This window comes from Gobio gobio, assembly GCF_949357685.1.
Source record: "Gobio gobio genome assembly, chromosome: 5".
NCBI lineage: Eukaryota > Metazoa > Chordata > Actinopteri > Cypriniformes > Gobionidae > Gobio > Gobio gobio.
Window position 1 is genome coordinate 4,068,437 of NC_137101.1, and position 14,165 is coordinate 4,082,601.

Below are 14,165 nucleotides of genomic sequence, written 5' to 3' on the forward strand. Positions count from 1 at the left end.
AGATGCGCAGCCCACTAATCTCCGCTGCCATATCCACATAGGCTACACCATCCAGCAGTAGCGGCCTCATTTGAGCCCCGCTCTGCAGCCGCTTCTCAAAGCGGGAAAAGTTCTAGTTTAACTCAGATTGCTTCTGCGTTCGCTTGTGGAAAGAAGTACGATAAATCCAGTTTAAAATGGAGACAGTGCACTCTAGCTGTGACTCGTTTTCTGGTTAAAGATATGATGCCTCTTAGTCTTGTGGACCAGGCAGAATTCCGGTCCATGCTTCAAACTTTTGACCGGCAGTATGAAGTACCCAGTCGGAATTATTTCTCAAGAACAGCTATTCCAGAGCTGTATAATACAGAGAAAACTGAGTTTATGACTAACATCAGTAGCGCGGATTACGTCGCTCTTACGACGGATATGTGGTCGAGCAGCAATACGATGACACCTTACATGTCAATTACTGCTCATTACATAGACAAAAACTGGGTACTACAATCAAACTGCCTCGGAACGATTTATGTGCCTGAGAGCCACACAGCAGATTATTTGGCAGATAGCTCTTGGAGAGTGTAGGGCGTTTTCACACCTGAAAGTCCGCACCAAGGTCCGAACCGAAGTTCATGTTTTGATACATTTTATACATTCGGTTAGTTTTGGTTTGGTTTCACATTGCAATTATTCGAGCGAAGAACTTAACATGACACACTTGCGTCCTCTCGTCTTCATCTATGTGGGACATTGATTGGTTTGTAAACGGATGCGTCTTTGACAAGAGTGAATGAACGGACGCATATCGTTGCCACTATTGAACACTGCGCATTGCTGGACTATTTTCGTTACGTTTAAAAGTGGACATTTCAAGCTTTATATAAACATATTTCTCATGTTTGTGAGACAAGTAGCTGCTGAGTTTGGGTTTATTTGAGACACGCTCAAGTTCATGCGCAAAGCATGTGATCGCTCCCGCAATTATTGTCTGCTATAGACTATTTGCTTCTTATTTATTAAATCCAGGCAATTATCTGATTAAACGTTGATTAAAATTAAGATACAATTTATACAAAACGAAATTCACATTAAAGAAGGGCTTTCTAAGCAAAATCATGCAAAATTTTGTGTCTAGAAACCTGCATTAGATTGTTGCGTTAATGTTTTATAAATGCATAGGTTCAATTAAATAACGTGGTGTTTAGATTATATTTTATTTCTGAGAACTAGCCTAATGTATTTTTGAAAAATGAAAACATATTTGTTTTAATTTTGAATGATAATTTAGATTTTTGATGATTTTAATGATTTTTTTTAAAAATGCATGGCAACTGCTAAGACAATTAAATAACGTTGTGTTTGGATTATATTTTATTATTAAGGTGTCTAATTAAAAAAAAAATCAATTGTTTTAATTTTGAATGATGATTTAGTTTTTTGAAGATTTTACTGATAAAAAATGCATTTATGATTTTCATATGCAACTGTTAAGACATGCTGGGTAAACCACATTTACGGTGTTTTACAGATCACCTGCATAAAGTTATTTTAAGGTGATGTTTGTTTACCCATATTTTGATTTTTTTTTTAAACGTTTTGAATATGTTACTGATAAAAGCAATTTGTCTAAATGATTGAATATCGTTCGCATTGTGTCCTGAATATTTTTTTTTTTTCAAAGGTTTCGCTCTCTCGTTTTATTTTTAGCGTTAGTATTTTAAATGTTCCAGGTTAAATGTTCCAGGTTTACATGTTTGATTAATATTTGTATTATTAATAGGCTATTCTATTTATAATTTAATAGCCAATAATATTTTTAGAGCTGTTTAAAACATTTAGTCAAGCCAACCTATGTCTCGTTAATTTGTAACGTGCTTCTCTTTGCGCACAACCACAACCAACATCTTATCCATATACTTCAATGTTTTGCTTTAACACATATAGGCTACTGTAGCTATGCATCAAAAACACTAAAAAGGTAAGTGTATGGTAACTACTAAGCTATTTATAATGTATTTGGCAACGCAATGTCCTGTGAGTTTATCAGTCGTCATTTTTATGATACTGTGAATTATCGTCTGATAACACTGACTGTTATCGACATCGAGATATTTGCGAGACATCGTCGATATGCCATAATATCGTCATATCGCCCAGCCCTAACACCCACCCACACATTTACAAGCATACACACATATACACACACACCCACACATATACATGCATACACACATACATACACACACCCACACATATACATGCATTGCATACACACATATACACACACGCACATACATATATATAAACACACACACACATAAACCTATACACATACACACACACATATATACATTATATACACATATATATATATACATATATACACATATACATATACATATACATATATATATAAAATTATTTGTATTAGTGCTGGGGAAAAATGAATTGTGATTAATCGCATCCAAAATCAAAGTTTGTATATACAAATACACACTCATGTATACTGTATATATAATTTATCTTATATATAAAAAAAATTTTTAAATAAAAATATAAATTTTTTTTTAAATATATGCATGCATGAGTGTGTATTTATTTATATATATATATATATATATATATATATATATATATATATATATATATATATATATATATATATATATATATATATATATATATATACAAACTTTTATTGTGGATGCGATTAATAACGATTAATTTTCCCCCAGCACTAATACATATATAAAATGATATTAAACTTCACTTAAAATAACATTTGTAAATAATTTGAAACACTGCACACTGTAATTGATCTGTTTATTGTTCGTCAATACAAAGAAACATAAAAAAAAGAAAAGAAAAAGAAAACTTCAGCCAACTTGTATCCATCAGGCTAAAGAAAGAAAATGTGAATATTTGATTGAAGGAGCAGCAGGGGGAACATCTCATACCTGCAGGTCAGTCCAGCTCTTCCCCGGAGCCTGTGCAAACACAAGAGATGCCTGACCCTTAATATAACAGAAGCAGCGCTAATGCCGTTCCGCTGGTCTTCAGGTCCAGACGTCCAGATCTCTCCCATACGACTGCACTGAATACCAATGAGCCGGAGGGGTGTGAAGAGCCATCTCCGCCTGAGGCCGCTTCACTACAGCTGGACCCTGGAACAATCACCTGGGCCATTTTGGATGGAAATGTCAAGTCTTCCTGATGTCAGCCGGGGGAATGGAAAGCATATACACTTCCTCTTACATCTGAGAGCGGTCAGAACCCTTCACAAATGTGTAAGAAAATACTGTACCGTTGAGGACGACAGAAAAGCTCCTAAAAGCACATTTCCCAGGGTTTCTGATAGCCTACTAACGCTTTACAGTCCTTTTTTTGTCCAGCAAATGGACAATGATTGGGCTTTTCTTTGTCTCTCTCACTGTCCAGTATGTCTTTCCACCATCGTCCAGTCCAGAAAATATCTAATAAAGAGAGACAGGAAAGTTAGAAAGAGACACAAAGAAAGTTATCATGACATAAATGGTAAAACCATATTTCTACGGGCACAAACCATAGTAATATCTTAGAAGTTACATCATGGTCAGTTAAACAGTTTAAAATATGTGTATTATTATTCATAAATATATTATAACTAATATTTTTATTATATAGAGAAGCTGAAATACTGAATATTATGTATATATATATATATGTATATGTATGTGTATGTGTGTATGTGTATGTGTATGTGTATGTGTGTATGTGTATGTGTATGTGTATGTGTATGTGTATGTGTATGTGTATGTGTATGTGTGTGTGTGTATGTGTATGTGTATGTGTGTATGTGTATGTGTATGTGTATGTGTGTATGTGTATGTGTATGTGTATGTGTATGTGTGTATGTGTATATAATTAATATAATATAATATTAGTAATGCATTACTAAGTAACTCTTGAGTAAAGTAAGTAAAGTAAAGGACTATCCCTTAATTTTTCAGTAATTTAATTACAGTTACTTCAGACGTAATTGCATTAAATACTGTATAGACTATGAAACAATTCTATATAAAACATTTCATTGACAGAATTCAAAGAGCAGGATCATGTCCATCCTATAACTGATCGAGGTTGATATGGGATTTAGAAAGTAATAAATAATGCAAAACTTTTTAGAGAGAGTAATTAGTACAGTAACCTAATTACACCTTTCAAGATATAATTAGTAACTAGTAATGAATTACTTGTTTTAGAGTAATATAATATAGAATGCGCAGCTGCTGAATGTTTATCGGACACTTTATTGCTTCAGTAACTGGACTGGGAGCAGCTGCTGGTAATCCAGCCTTCATGTGTGTTCATGTTAGCTGTAACTTACTCCAACCCACAGCCAAACACAAGGCCTGAGACCCAAAGGAACGAGTGAAATACTGTCAGAGTGACATATGGACTTCCAGCACAGGGAGAAAATGGGGCTTTAATGGGGGGAAAAGCAAGTCAAGAATGGTCATGGATACCCAAGGCAACTCTGTCACCCTTATTTGAAGATCAGAGAGCTTCTCTTGTCTCTCCGGTCCTGTGACAGAGCGGCGTGATTAATGCCGCCCGGCTGAGTCCAGCCGTTTCCAAGGACACGGGTGAGTTATCTTAATTGCTTCTTAAAGAAGCCCCCCCTCACCGCTCGACCGGCACCCCAAGGGCTCTTTAAACCTTGAGGTGAGACCGGGGCGGCCTAATTTCCGGGGCCTTGCTATGGCATCCATGCTTCATTCTGGAAGTCCACCCTGGGATTTCTCTTATTCATTAGCAGCGAGGCTGTGGCCAATCAAAGCTCAATTCCTCTCTCTCTCGCTACAACATCGAAGTTCAGAGGCAGAACGAACACATGCTAGCACAGAAAACAACTGCACACAACCTAGTGAGCTGCCTACCTAGACAACTCCTGATTTAGCCTGAATGTAGGTAGCATAATACTACTACCTTCTGAGATGTTTTGGCCGAATTCAAAAGCAGAATTGCATGCATTTTTCAAAGGTAGAATTTTTTTTTGTCAGGAATGCAATTGACCTATCGGTAAGCCCCTCCCCTCATACGCAGATGAGCCAATAGCAGTTGAGTATCAGTTGCGCTGGGACCTGAACTCAGACATCTTTAGGTGTCAGCGCCATAGAGAAACATTGGAAAATCCAAAGCTCTCATCGGTGTGATGGTGTTTATGCTACAAAATGCTAAAATGTCGTGCCTGAGGCACTGTAACACTGATTCCAGGTGTCCTGAGAGGATTTTCTGTTTGTCAAACTCTCGTTAAGTTACGATTAAAGTCCCGGCTAACATACAAACCGAAATAACTGTTCTCACGTCAGGTGTACACTGAACACTGAAGGTCAAAAACACGAAGGTCTACATTTCAGTGCCTCTCCATATTAAACTGGTTATATGTGAATTAATTTCATTTTAGATATGTTTAAGGTCTACATTATCTGTCCTACTAAGGAGGACTCCTATTTTGATCTCGCACGCAGTTTATCGGAGTTGTTTTGCAGATACAAAGTTTACCAGTTATTAACTGCACCCTCGAAAAGGCATACGCTCTGTGTGTATGTTTGTTTACTGTTTGAGTGTTTTTGTGTAATTTGCTGTGTGTGTTAATGGTAATGCAACGGAGAGAGAGAGTTAGTGAATGAGACGTTAATGCGCACTTCTTATGCTTTGTTTGTTCAGCTCTTACGATGATTTTTTGGAGTGAATAACGATGCAATAAACTTGATAAACCATCACTTAAGTTTGGCCATCATTTGGACGGGATATACGCTACAATCTGTGTCCAAAAACATCTTGGGATAAGGTTTTCACACTGACAGCTGTACATTGTAAGATATAACAACTCCGTTTGTTTGTCCGAGTTAGCAACAGTAACTAAGGGGGGCGGGGCTTACCGATAGGTCAATTGCAGAATGCATTGTGACAAAGTGATCTGCCTTTTGAGATGTTTTGGCCGAATTTGTTTTAATTCTCAGGAATGCAATTTCAGAATGCATTGCGTTGAAGTAGAACTGAATGCATTTTTGAAAACAGAATTGCATGCTTTTTTTCCAAGAATGCAATTGCAGAATGCATTGTGAAGAGCTACGTGAAAAAATAAATGCAGAACAAAGCAGAAGAAATGTCAACAAGAATAACCTGTTGTCACCGCAGGAACTTTCCCCAGGAACTTTGGGCTGGTACTCGGTGTGTTTCGACCGCAGGGTCTAAATGAAGTTCTGGGTACATATTTCCCCCTCCGAACGGCCCTGCTCCCGAGGTAGTACTTTTTAAAAGTTCAGGAACTTTTCTCAGTATTTTATTTCAACCGGCATTTTTAAAAGTCTTGCGAGGTTCGTTCTGCGTTCAGTAAATATCAGTCTTGCTCTTTCTGTCCAATGGCGCGCGTTGCAATCGCACGGTCAATGTCCCTAATAGCTTATAATAACATACGTTGTCTTATTTTAAAGCTACACTGTGTAACTTTTTTAGTTTATTCTTAGCTAAAAACACTTAGTTCTTTCAAAAATATATGTGCTCATTAATGTATATTTACTTCTTTCAAGTTATAAAGTATTCTCGTAAGTTTATAATATGCCATTGTAAATACATACGGGTAAGGAGTTTGAATGCCGGTCGCCATGTTGCCCCTCCATCTTGAAAGTACATTAGCCAAAGAGGGACATACCCGTAAATTCAAGCTTCGCCTTTCGCGTTTTAACACTCGATGGCACCGTGTCGAATGTGGACGAGGTCGAACTGGAAGCCATGTTAATCTTGGACTAAATCGGCCACCGTAGGAGTTAAAAACAAAATCGGAATTGAGAGGAAGAGAAACTAATATTCACTGGATGGTCATATACCTTTTAACCACTAGATGGGGGAAAATATCACACAGTGTAGCTTTAAATCTAGCTTTACGAGCTTTCAGAATACGCTTTAGTATCAGAGCTCGTCTCTTTTCTGCCGTTTTGTTAATGACATCTTTAGTAACCAAAACATAACCAGCAAAAGCAGCGCTGCTTGAATCTCCTCCACTTATTATTGTTGCAGACAGTATCGCACAGAAATTATTACTGTTGCGCGCAGTCCTACATCACCGGACTTATTTGCCTAATCTTCACGGTACTTTAGACCGCAGTGGAAACGCAGACAGTAGCAGGTCTGGGGTAAAAAAAGTTCCTGGTAAAAAATTGTTCCGGGTAATTTCGGTGGAAATGGGGCTTAAGTGTGGTAGAGTTTAGATTCTCTGCCCGAGCCCGAACTTGACAGGGCCGATATTTTCCAGCCCTATTCTCGGGTCGGATCCTTGATCAAGCATTTGTGTTTTTTTAATCATTACTTTATTAGCCTAATTGGGTGAGCAGAAAGCTATGCCATAATCAGAAATAATATTTATATATTTTTAGCAAAGTAAGAACTAATACTACAACTAAGAAACAAATGTGTACAAGTTTCACAAGTCAGATTAGTCTAAAAATGTGTGTTAAACTTCCAGCACACGCAGTGATGGAGTGCACAGAACCGCTCTGAGACGCCAGTCATGAGCTGCTTGTGGAAACAGTGTGCTTTGCTTAACTAGCCTATTTCTTTACGTTTCGAACTGCTTTGTTTAAAAGTGGACATTTCAAGCTTTCTATACACATATTCCTCATGTCTGTGAGGCAGTAGCTGCTGAGTTTGGGTTTATTTATGAGACGCGCTCCAGTTCATGTGCAATGAAGGTGATCGTTCCCGCGCCTTCATGTCACGATTATTGACTGCTATAGCCTATTTACTTCTTATTTATTAAATCCAAAATTAAGATACAATTTATACAAAACGAAATTCGCTTTAAATAAAGGATTTCTACAAAACTTAATATTAAACAAAATAAAATAACCACCCAAATCATTTCTGACCCACTCGCATCTTTGCACTTTTCATAATCAGATGAAATTTAAAAATAACATTATAATATTTAAACATAAATATGAAACAAAATACATTGTTTAATGGCTATAACAAGTATAGTAGGCTACAGTACAGATAAATGTCATGTCTTGTGCGGAGCGGATCAACTGTATCACGATATAAGGGTTTCATATCGGTCGATATCGATAATTATTGTTATCTTTTATGATCTATTTAAAATAAGGACCAGGAGAAAAATATTTTACTTTTAAACATTTTTATTTTAAACTTAACCTTCCTCTGATTATAATCCCCTCAGTTATAAAGGCAGAAATGTCAACACAACCATGGAAAACACTCAAATGATTATCTCTTAACATTAAGGTGCAGTCTCCGTTATTTCTTTGTAACTGTTACCGTTTATATGCTTTGTCATAAGGCACTGATGCAGAGTAACATTACCTCTCCATGTCGTTTCAAAGGCTGAATCCGAAATCACCCCCTATGCCCTTAAATAGGTCACTATTTGAGGGGGCAGCCATTTGTAGTGGTGTCCGAAACCATTGTGGACGTTATTGAGTGCACTCATTCTATCCCACTTTGCACCGCAATAACGAGTGACAGCTGATGTACACTCAACGGCTGTCTGAATTCGCTCACTCGTTTTCAAATGAACTGTATTAGTGGACTAAAGTAGGGAATAGTAATTGAGGGTTTAGAGGGCGATTTCGGATTCAACCAAAGTCAAGAATAGCACAAAGGCGAGCGTGTCGAGTATATACACGTCCCCAAACGAACGAGGCTCGCGCTGCGGAGCCAGACGAAAGTATATTGGTCTGACTACGGTCAGACTTATACAATCCAAAAAACTGCCATTCTGGCGAGCTGACTTTGTTTCCGGTTGTATTAACAATTTCCTCGCTCGCTGCGGCGCTCATTTTCCACTTATCACTCCACGCCGGTTCTGTTACTGAAGAATGAATCCAACACGAGACAACGATATGGCGCAAGCAGACATGATACAGTTACATGATTGGCTGTTAGCCTGTCACTCCCTACGTTGCTTGGTTACCAGAGAGCGAGTGCCTTTGTTCATGCAACCAAACTTGCTTCGCAACTTCTGATTTCTTCCGACGAAGAAAAACAATTATCAAACTTTTATCGAACGCATTTTTTATTGATATCGATTACGAGTCTATCGCGATACATATTGGACTCGGACACAACGTGCAGAGGCTCAGGTAGGATCGGGCTTGATTTTTTCAGCCCGATCTAAGCTCTAAAGTGTGGCATGCAGAATTGACCTATCGGTAAGCCCCTCCCATCGAACGCCGATGAGCCAATGGCAGTTGAGTATCAGTTGCGCTGGGACCGGAACTCGGACATCTTTAGGTTTCAGCGCCATAGAGAAGCATTGGAAAATCCGAAGAGCCTCATCGGTTTGATGGTGTTTATGCTATAAAAATTGTAAACATCATGCCTGAGGTACTGCAACACTGATTCCAGGGATCCTGAGAGGATTTTCTGGTTGTCATACTCTCATTAAGTTACTATTAAAGTAAGTAATTCCCTGCTAAGGTACAAACCGTCTAACTATAACGAACTGTTCTCATGCAACAGTGTAACGTTAGGTCAGAAACACGAAGGTCTACATTTCAGAGCATCTCCATATTAAACTAGTTAAATGTGAATTTATGTAATCTTACCCTGCGGTACATGAATAGTGTTGATCCTGGATGTTATCATCTGCAATCGTAACAAGAGGCTTCTCCCGTTTGCATTGAGATCTGTAAACCATCGCTTCCAAATTAATCTCTCACCATAATTAGTTTATTCCCATTTTATTTCTGTGAGTTTAGATATGTTTAAAGCTCTGCATTATCTGTCTTATAAGGAGGACTCCTATTTTGATGGGTGTTATAGTCTACGGGTAAGTTAGTGAAAGGGAGAGCCCGCGCGCAGTTTATCGGAGTTGTTTTGCAGATACAAAGTTCACCAGTTATTAACTGCACCCCCGAAAAGGCATACGGTCTGTGTATATGTTTGCTTACTGTGAGTGTTTTTGTGTAATTTGCTGTGTATGTTAATGCCACGGAGAGAGGGCTAGAGAGAGAGAGAGTTTGTGAATGAGACGTTAATGCGCACTTTGTTTGTTCAGGTCTTACGATGATTTTTTGAGTGAAAAACTATGTAATAAACTTCATAAACCATCAGTTAAGTTTGGCCATCATTCGGACGGGGTATACGCTACATTCTGTGTCCAAAAACATCTTGGGATAAGGTTTTCACACTGACAGCTGTCATTGAAAGATATAGCAACTCCGTTTGTTTGTCCGAGTTAGCAACAGTAACTAAGGGGGGCGGGGCTTACCGATGGGTCAATTGTCCCCTATGTTTAGGCAGTAGAAAGCAAGGTAGCTCACTAGGGTGTGGGAAAGAGCTTGTATGGCTTGTTGCACTCACCAAAGCATGACCTTTGATCTGGTTCTGATACCTGCGCTCTTTGCTGCGGTTTTTAGATGGCTTCTCTTGTGCAACCCAAGGTACCTTGCCTTTTTAAAGCTCTGTCCACAGATGTTGCACACGTGCAGAGACTTCTTAGTGACACTCCCTTTTGGGATACCGGGGTTTGCCTTTTTGTTTCCTTTGGCAGTATTCGAGGTCTTGTTGCGCATCACGCCAGGTGTTTTCGGGTTCCTGCGTGTCGGATATGGTGAAGTGTGATTGTGGTGAACTTTCACTTCTTCTTGATCTTTCGCCTCTTCTTTGTTCAACACGACCTCCGCCGGCTTCTTGACGGCGTAGCTCTCCAGCGACTGCGAGATCCGGCTCAGGTAGGAGGACTTCTTCTTGTGTAACTCTGTGAGATGTCGTAGCACGTCTCTTTTGCGGCGCGTCTTGTAGCGGCAGAGCGGACAGCAGTAAAACTTGACAAAGAAGTCCGTGCCGTTGTCCGTGTGCAGCTCGATGTGTTTCTCCAGGTTCTGCACGGAGCTGAATGTCCGTTTGCAGAGCTTGCAGAAGCGCGCCTTGAGGTCAAAGCCCATAGAGTATTCGGCCTTGATTGGGACCTTGTCCTCCTTAGGGCTCTTGCTCTGGGAGTTAGAGGAGGAGCTGGGACTAGTGTTGGGAGTGTCTGGAACTTTACCATTGAGCATTTTCTTGGAGTTGGACGGAGGATCAGAGCTGGATGTGGAACCGGAGGATACAATCTTGTGAACAGTCAGCAGGTGTCTCCTAAGGTAACCTCGAATCCTGTACGTCCTATTGCAGAGGAGGCATCTGGAGGAGGTCAGGTCTTCCTCCATTGGCTCCTCGGGTTCTTCGGCATCCAGACGCTCCTCTACATCTTTGCCCTTGTCCTCTCTCTCATCTTCGTCATCAATGCAATTGTTCTCCCCATCTTCCAACCGGACCTCCTCTGTGTGCAATTCCTGTCTGTCTGAGTGGCAATGTCTCCAGCTGTCTTTGGCAGTGTGGTTGAGACTCTGGGATGAAGGTGGCAGGTCGTCTTCTTTGGACAGGTACTGGTACACAGCATTCTGGTTGCTGGCAATGGGCTCAAATTTCAGCACGTATTCCTCTTCATCAGAGCGGGGATAGATGGCTTCAAGAAGCTCTTTCATGCTTTTTTCGCCGTCTCCAGAGGGGTCTAGAAGACAACCCAGAAGTAGATATTAGTTAACAGGACAGTATCATGAAAACAGGATTTTCTATGTAGATATTAGGGATGGAACGATTACCGGTTTCACGATAAACCACGATAAAATGTACTGACTGTTAGTAATATCGTTTAAAAATTAATTATCATTAAAACCGCTCGTGATTATCACGATTTTGCGGTAAATCCTGTGCAGTCAGCGTCAGTGACAGCACTCGGGGGATTGTTCAGCCTTCTAAAAGGACCAAATCTGAGGTGTGGTCATATTTTGGCTTTTACAAAAGTCCTGAGGGAAACTTAATCGAAGATGGTCCACCTGTCTGCAGAACATGCCAGAATAAAGTCGCTGTAATGGGGGAAACACTTCAAATCTGCGAAAGCAAGGCCAAGTGGACTTTGACCTCAATACCAAAACTACGTCTGGTATTACTACTAGGGATGCTCCGATCGATCGGCATCGGCCGATAATCATATTTTATGACTCGATCGGTACTCACTAACTTGGCCGATCTCACGAACCGATCGCAATTTGATGACGTCATCGCGTGAGGGCGTACATGACGCGTTGGGCAGTAGCAAATATTCAAACGAGAGCTTTGAAGGCAGAAGTGGAGAACGGTTCCATGTGAACAGCAGTTGAACACGGGTCAGTCAGTCCTAAGGGATGGGCGAACGCCGTTCAGAAGAATAGCGGAGTAACGTTACGCAGAGTGAGCTGATGCAGGGAAAGTGCATGATACAATTTGTCCTAAACATGACACATGCTTTATATTAAGGGCTTTAAAATAACTGGCAAGATATTGTTAACGCGTAACTTATAGTTTAAAGCAGCTCGCCCTGTCAGACGCTCTGAGAGATACTTGTGCTGACAGACAGATACCTGCAGTGTTTAATGCGTTTGAAAGGTGGTGCTTTCCTCAGTGCATAACTTACATTTCACAGGGATATTCTCCCTCTGTAAATGTTAGAAAGTCATGCAAATATGTCCATTTTTCTGTCAGGAGACGACGAGCCGTCTGCATGTGAATCTCCGCTAAAATTCTGACTTCCACGAGCGCCGCCGCACGCATGAGCGCCAGGGTTGCTCAGGTTTCACAACAAAACCCTCCCCGCATTTGGGGGGTAAAATATGTGGTTTTTTTTGGCATGGTTGCCTACTAAAATTCGCATTCCAGGGGCTAGATATCATATAATTGGGGTCTCTTCAACCCGCGGACATGAAAAACAGCCCGTGGCAACAGTGTTGAAGTAGCCCAATTCCGCAGAAAAATAGCGGACTTGGCAACACTGATCCGCGCCAAACAGACGGAGAGCTATAGGAACGCAATAATTCTGACTAAAGTATACATATTTCTAAAATATTTGTTGTTGGACAATAAATGTGCCATATGTAGAATTTTAAACCTACAAGTATGTATTAGAAAAAATTATTAAAATAAATAAGATTTATTTTTTATCCAAATAGAAAAACGTAGAAAATACAGCCCTATTAAGTATACTGATATGCATAGTGTTATGCAGAAACCCCATTTAAAAGGCATATTAAAATGTTCACTGTATAGTGAATAATTATTGTGATTATTTAGTACCCTGTTAAAACAATAGTTACATTACATTACATAATTAACATAATTTTTACAAAAATATAATGATCTGAAAAAAAGGTTAACAGTGATCAGAGAGCTTACAAATCAGTGAAGCATTGGAATCGGGATCGGTATCGGCCGATCACCATGACAAGAAATCGGTACTCGATTTCGGCAGCAAAAATCCTGATCGGAGCATCCCTAATGACTACCACTCACACTAGCCTCTTTGGCGGTTGAACTTATTATAGTCTTCTCAAAAGCCATCCGTTATAATCGCGTTGCGCATTATAACCACTCACACGTGTTTCTAATAATCAGAGGCGTTCAGATTAGCCAGAGTTTTGTCGAGCGCGCTCTCACTCACAAAAAAAAAGTGCGATGTACGCAGGAGATTCATTCATCATACAGTGATTGACTGTTTTTGTTCTATTTCAGCAGCGAAAATAGTTTCAAACAAACACAGCAGAACCTGATATGATATGAATGGCATAAAGCTGGCTTGACGTTTGAGATTCGTGAATTTAGGGACCGCTCTAAAGTTACATACAAGATTATACACGTGTCTAACTTCTAAAGCATTTGAAGAGAATAACTTAGTCACAAAACCAGCTGTAAAGTGTTCATCTAGGTGTCAGGTATTTTTGATATTTAATCAAATAAAATATGAATGAAAATATGGATATGCATTATTTCACTAGGATACTGTTTGGGCTAATACACAAAATATGCTAGATTTAAATGTGTCATAGCTGATAGAACACTGATGAGAATATATTTACAGAGATAATATTAGATATTATATTTACACCAAATTATTATTATTTATGCGTTTCTATTGACGACGGTATTATAAGGAAGGAAATCCCACAGAATAGAATCTAGCTTAAAAAAGTGCATAGAGCTGCTTGATTTATTTGTTGTTTGTTGATTTTCAAATATAAAACTTGGTGAAATGTTTTAAGTGTGTGCATCTGTTCTTTTTGAACACTCATTTGAAGAAAACCGTGATAATATTGATAACCGTGATAATTTGG

At 39.3% G+C, this 14,165-nt stretch overlaps 1 protein-coding gene across 2 annotated transcripts in view; it reads right to left on the minus strand.

The window, feature by feature from the left end:
- Positions 1-2,785: 2,785 nt before the first annotated feature.
- znf800b (zinc finger protein 800b) overlaps positions 2,786-14,165 on the minus strand; it is a 32,962-nt gene continuing 21,582 nt past the window's right edge. For both annotated transcript variants that reach the window (XM_079817039.1, XM_079817040.1), the window contains exons 5-6: positions 10,345-11,533; positions 2,786-3,452 (exon numbers count right to left, since the gene is read on the minus strand). In XM_079817039.1, the coding sequence (XP_079673165.1) occupies position 3,452; positions 10,345-11,533 (1,190 nt within the window). In that variant the 3' untranslated portion in view covers positions 2,786-3,451. The remainder of the gene's footprint in view (positions 3,453-10,344; positions 11,534-14,165) is intronic.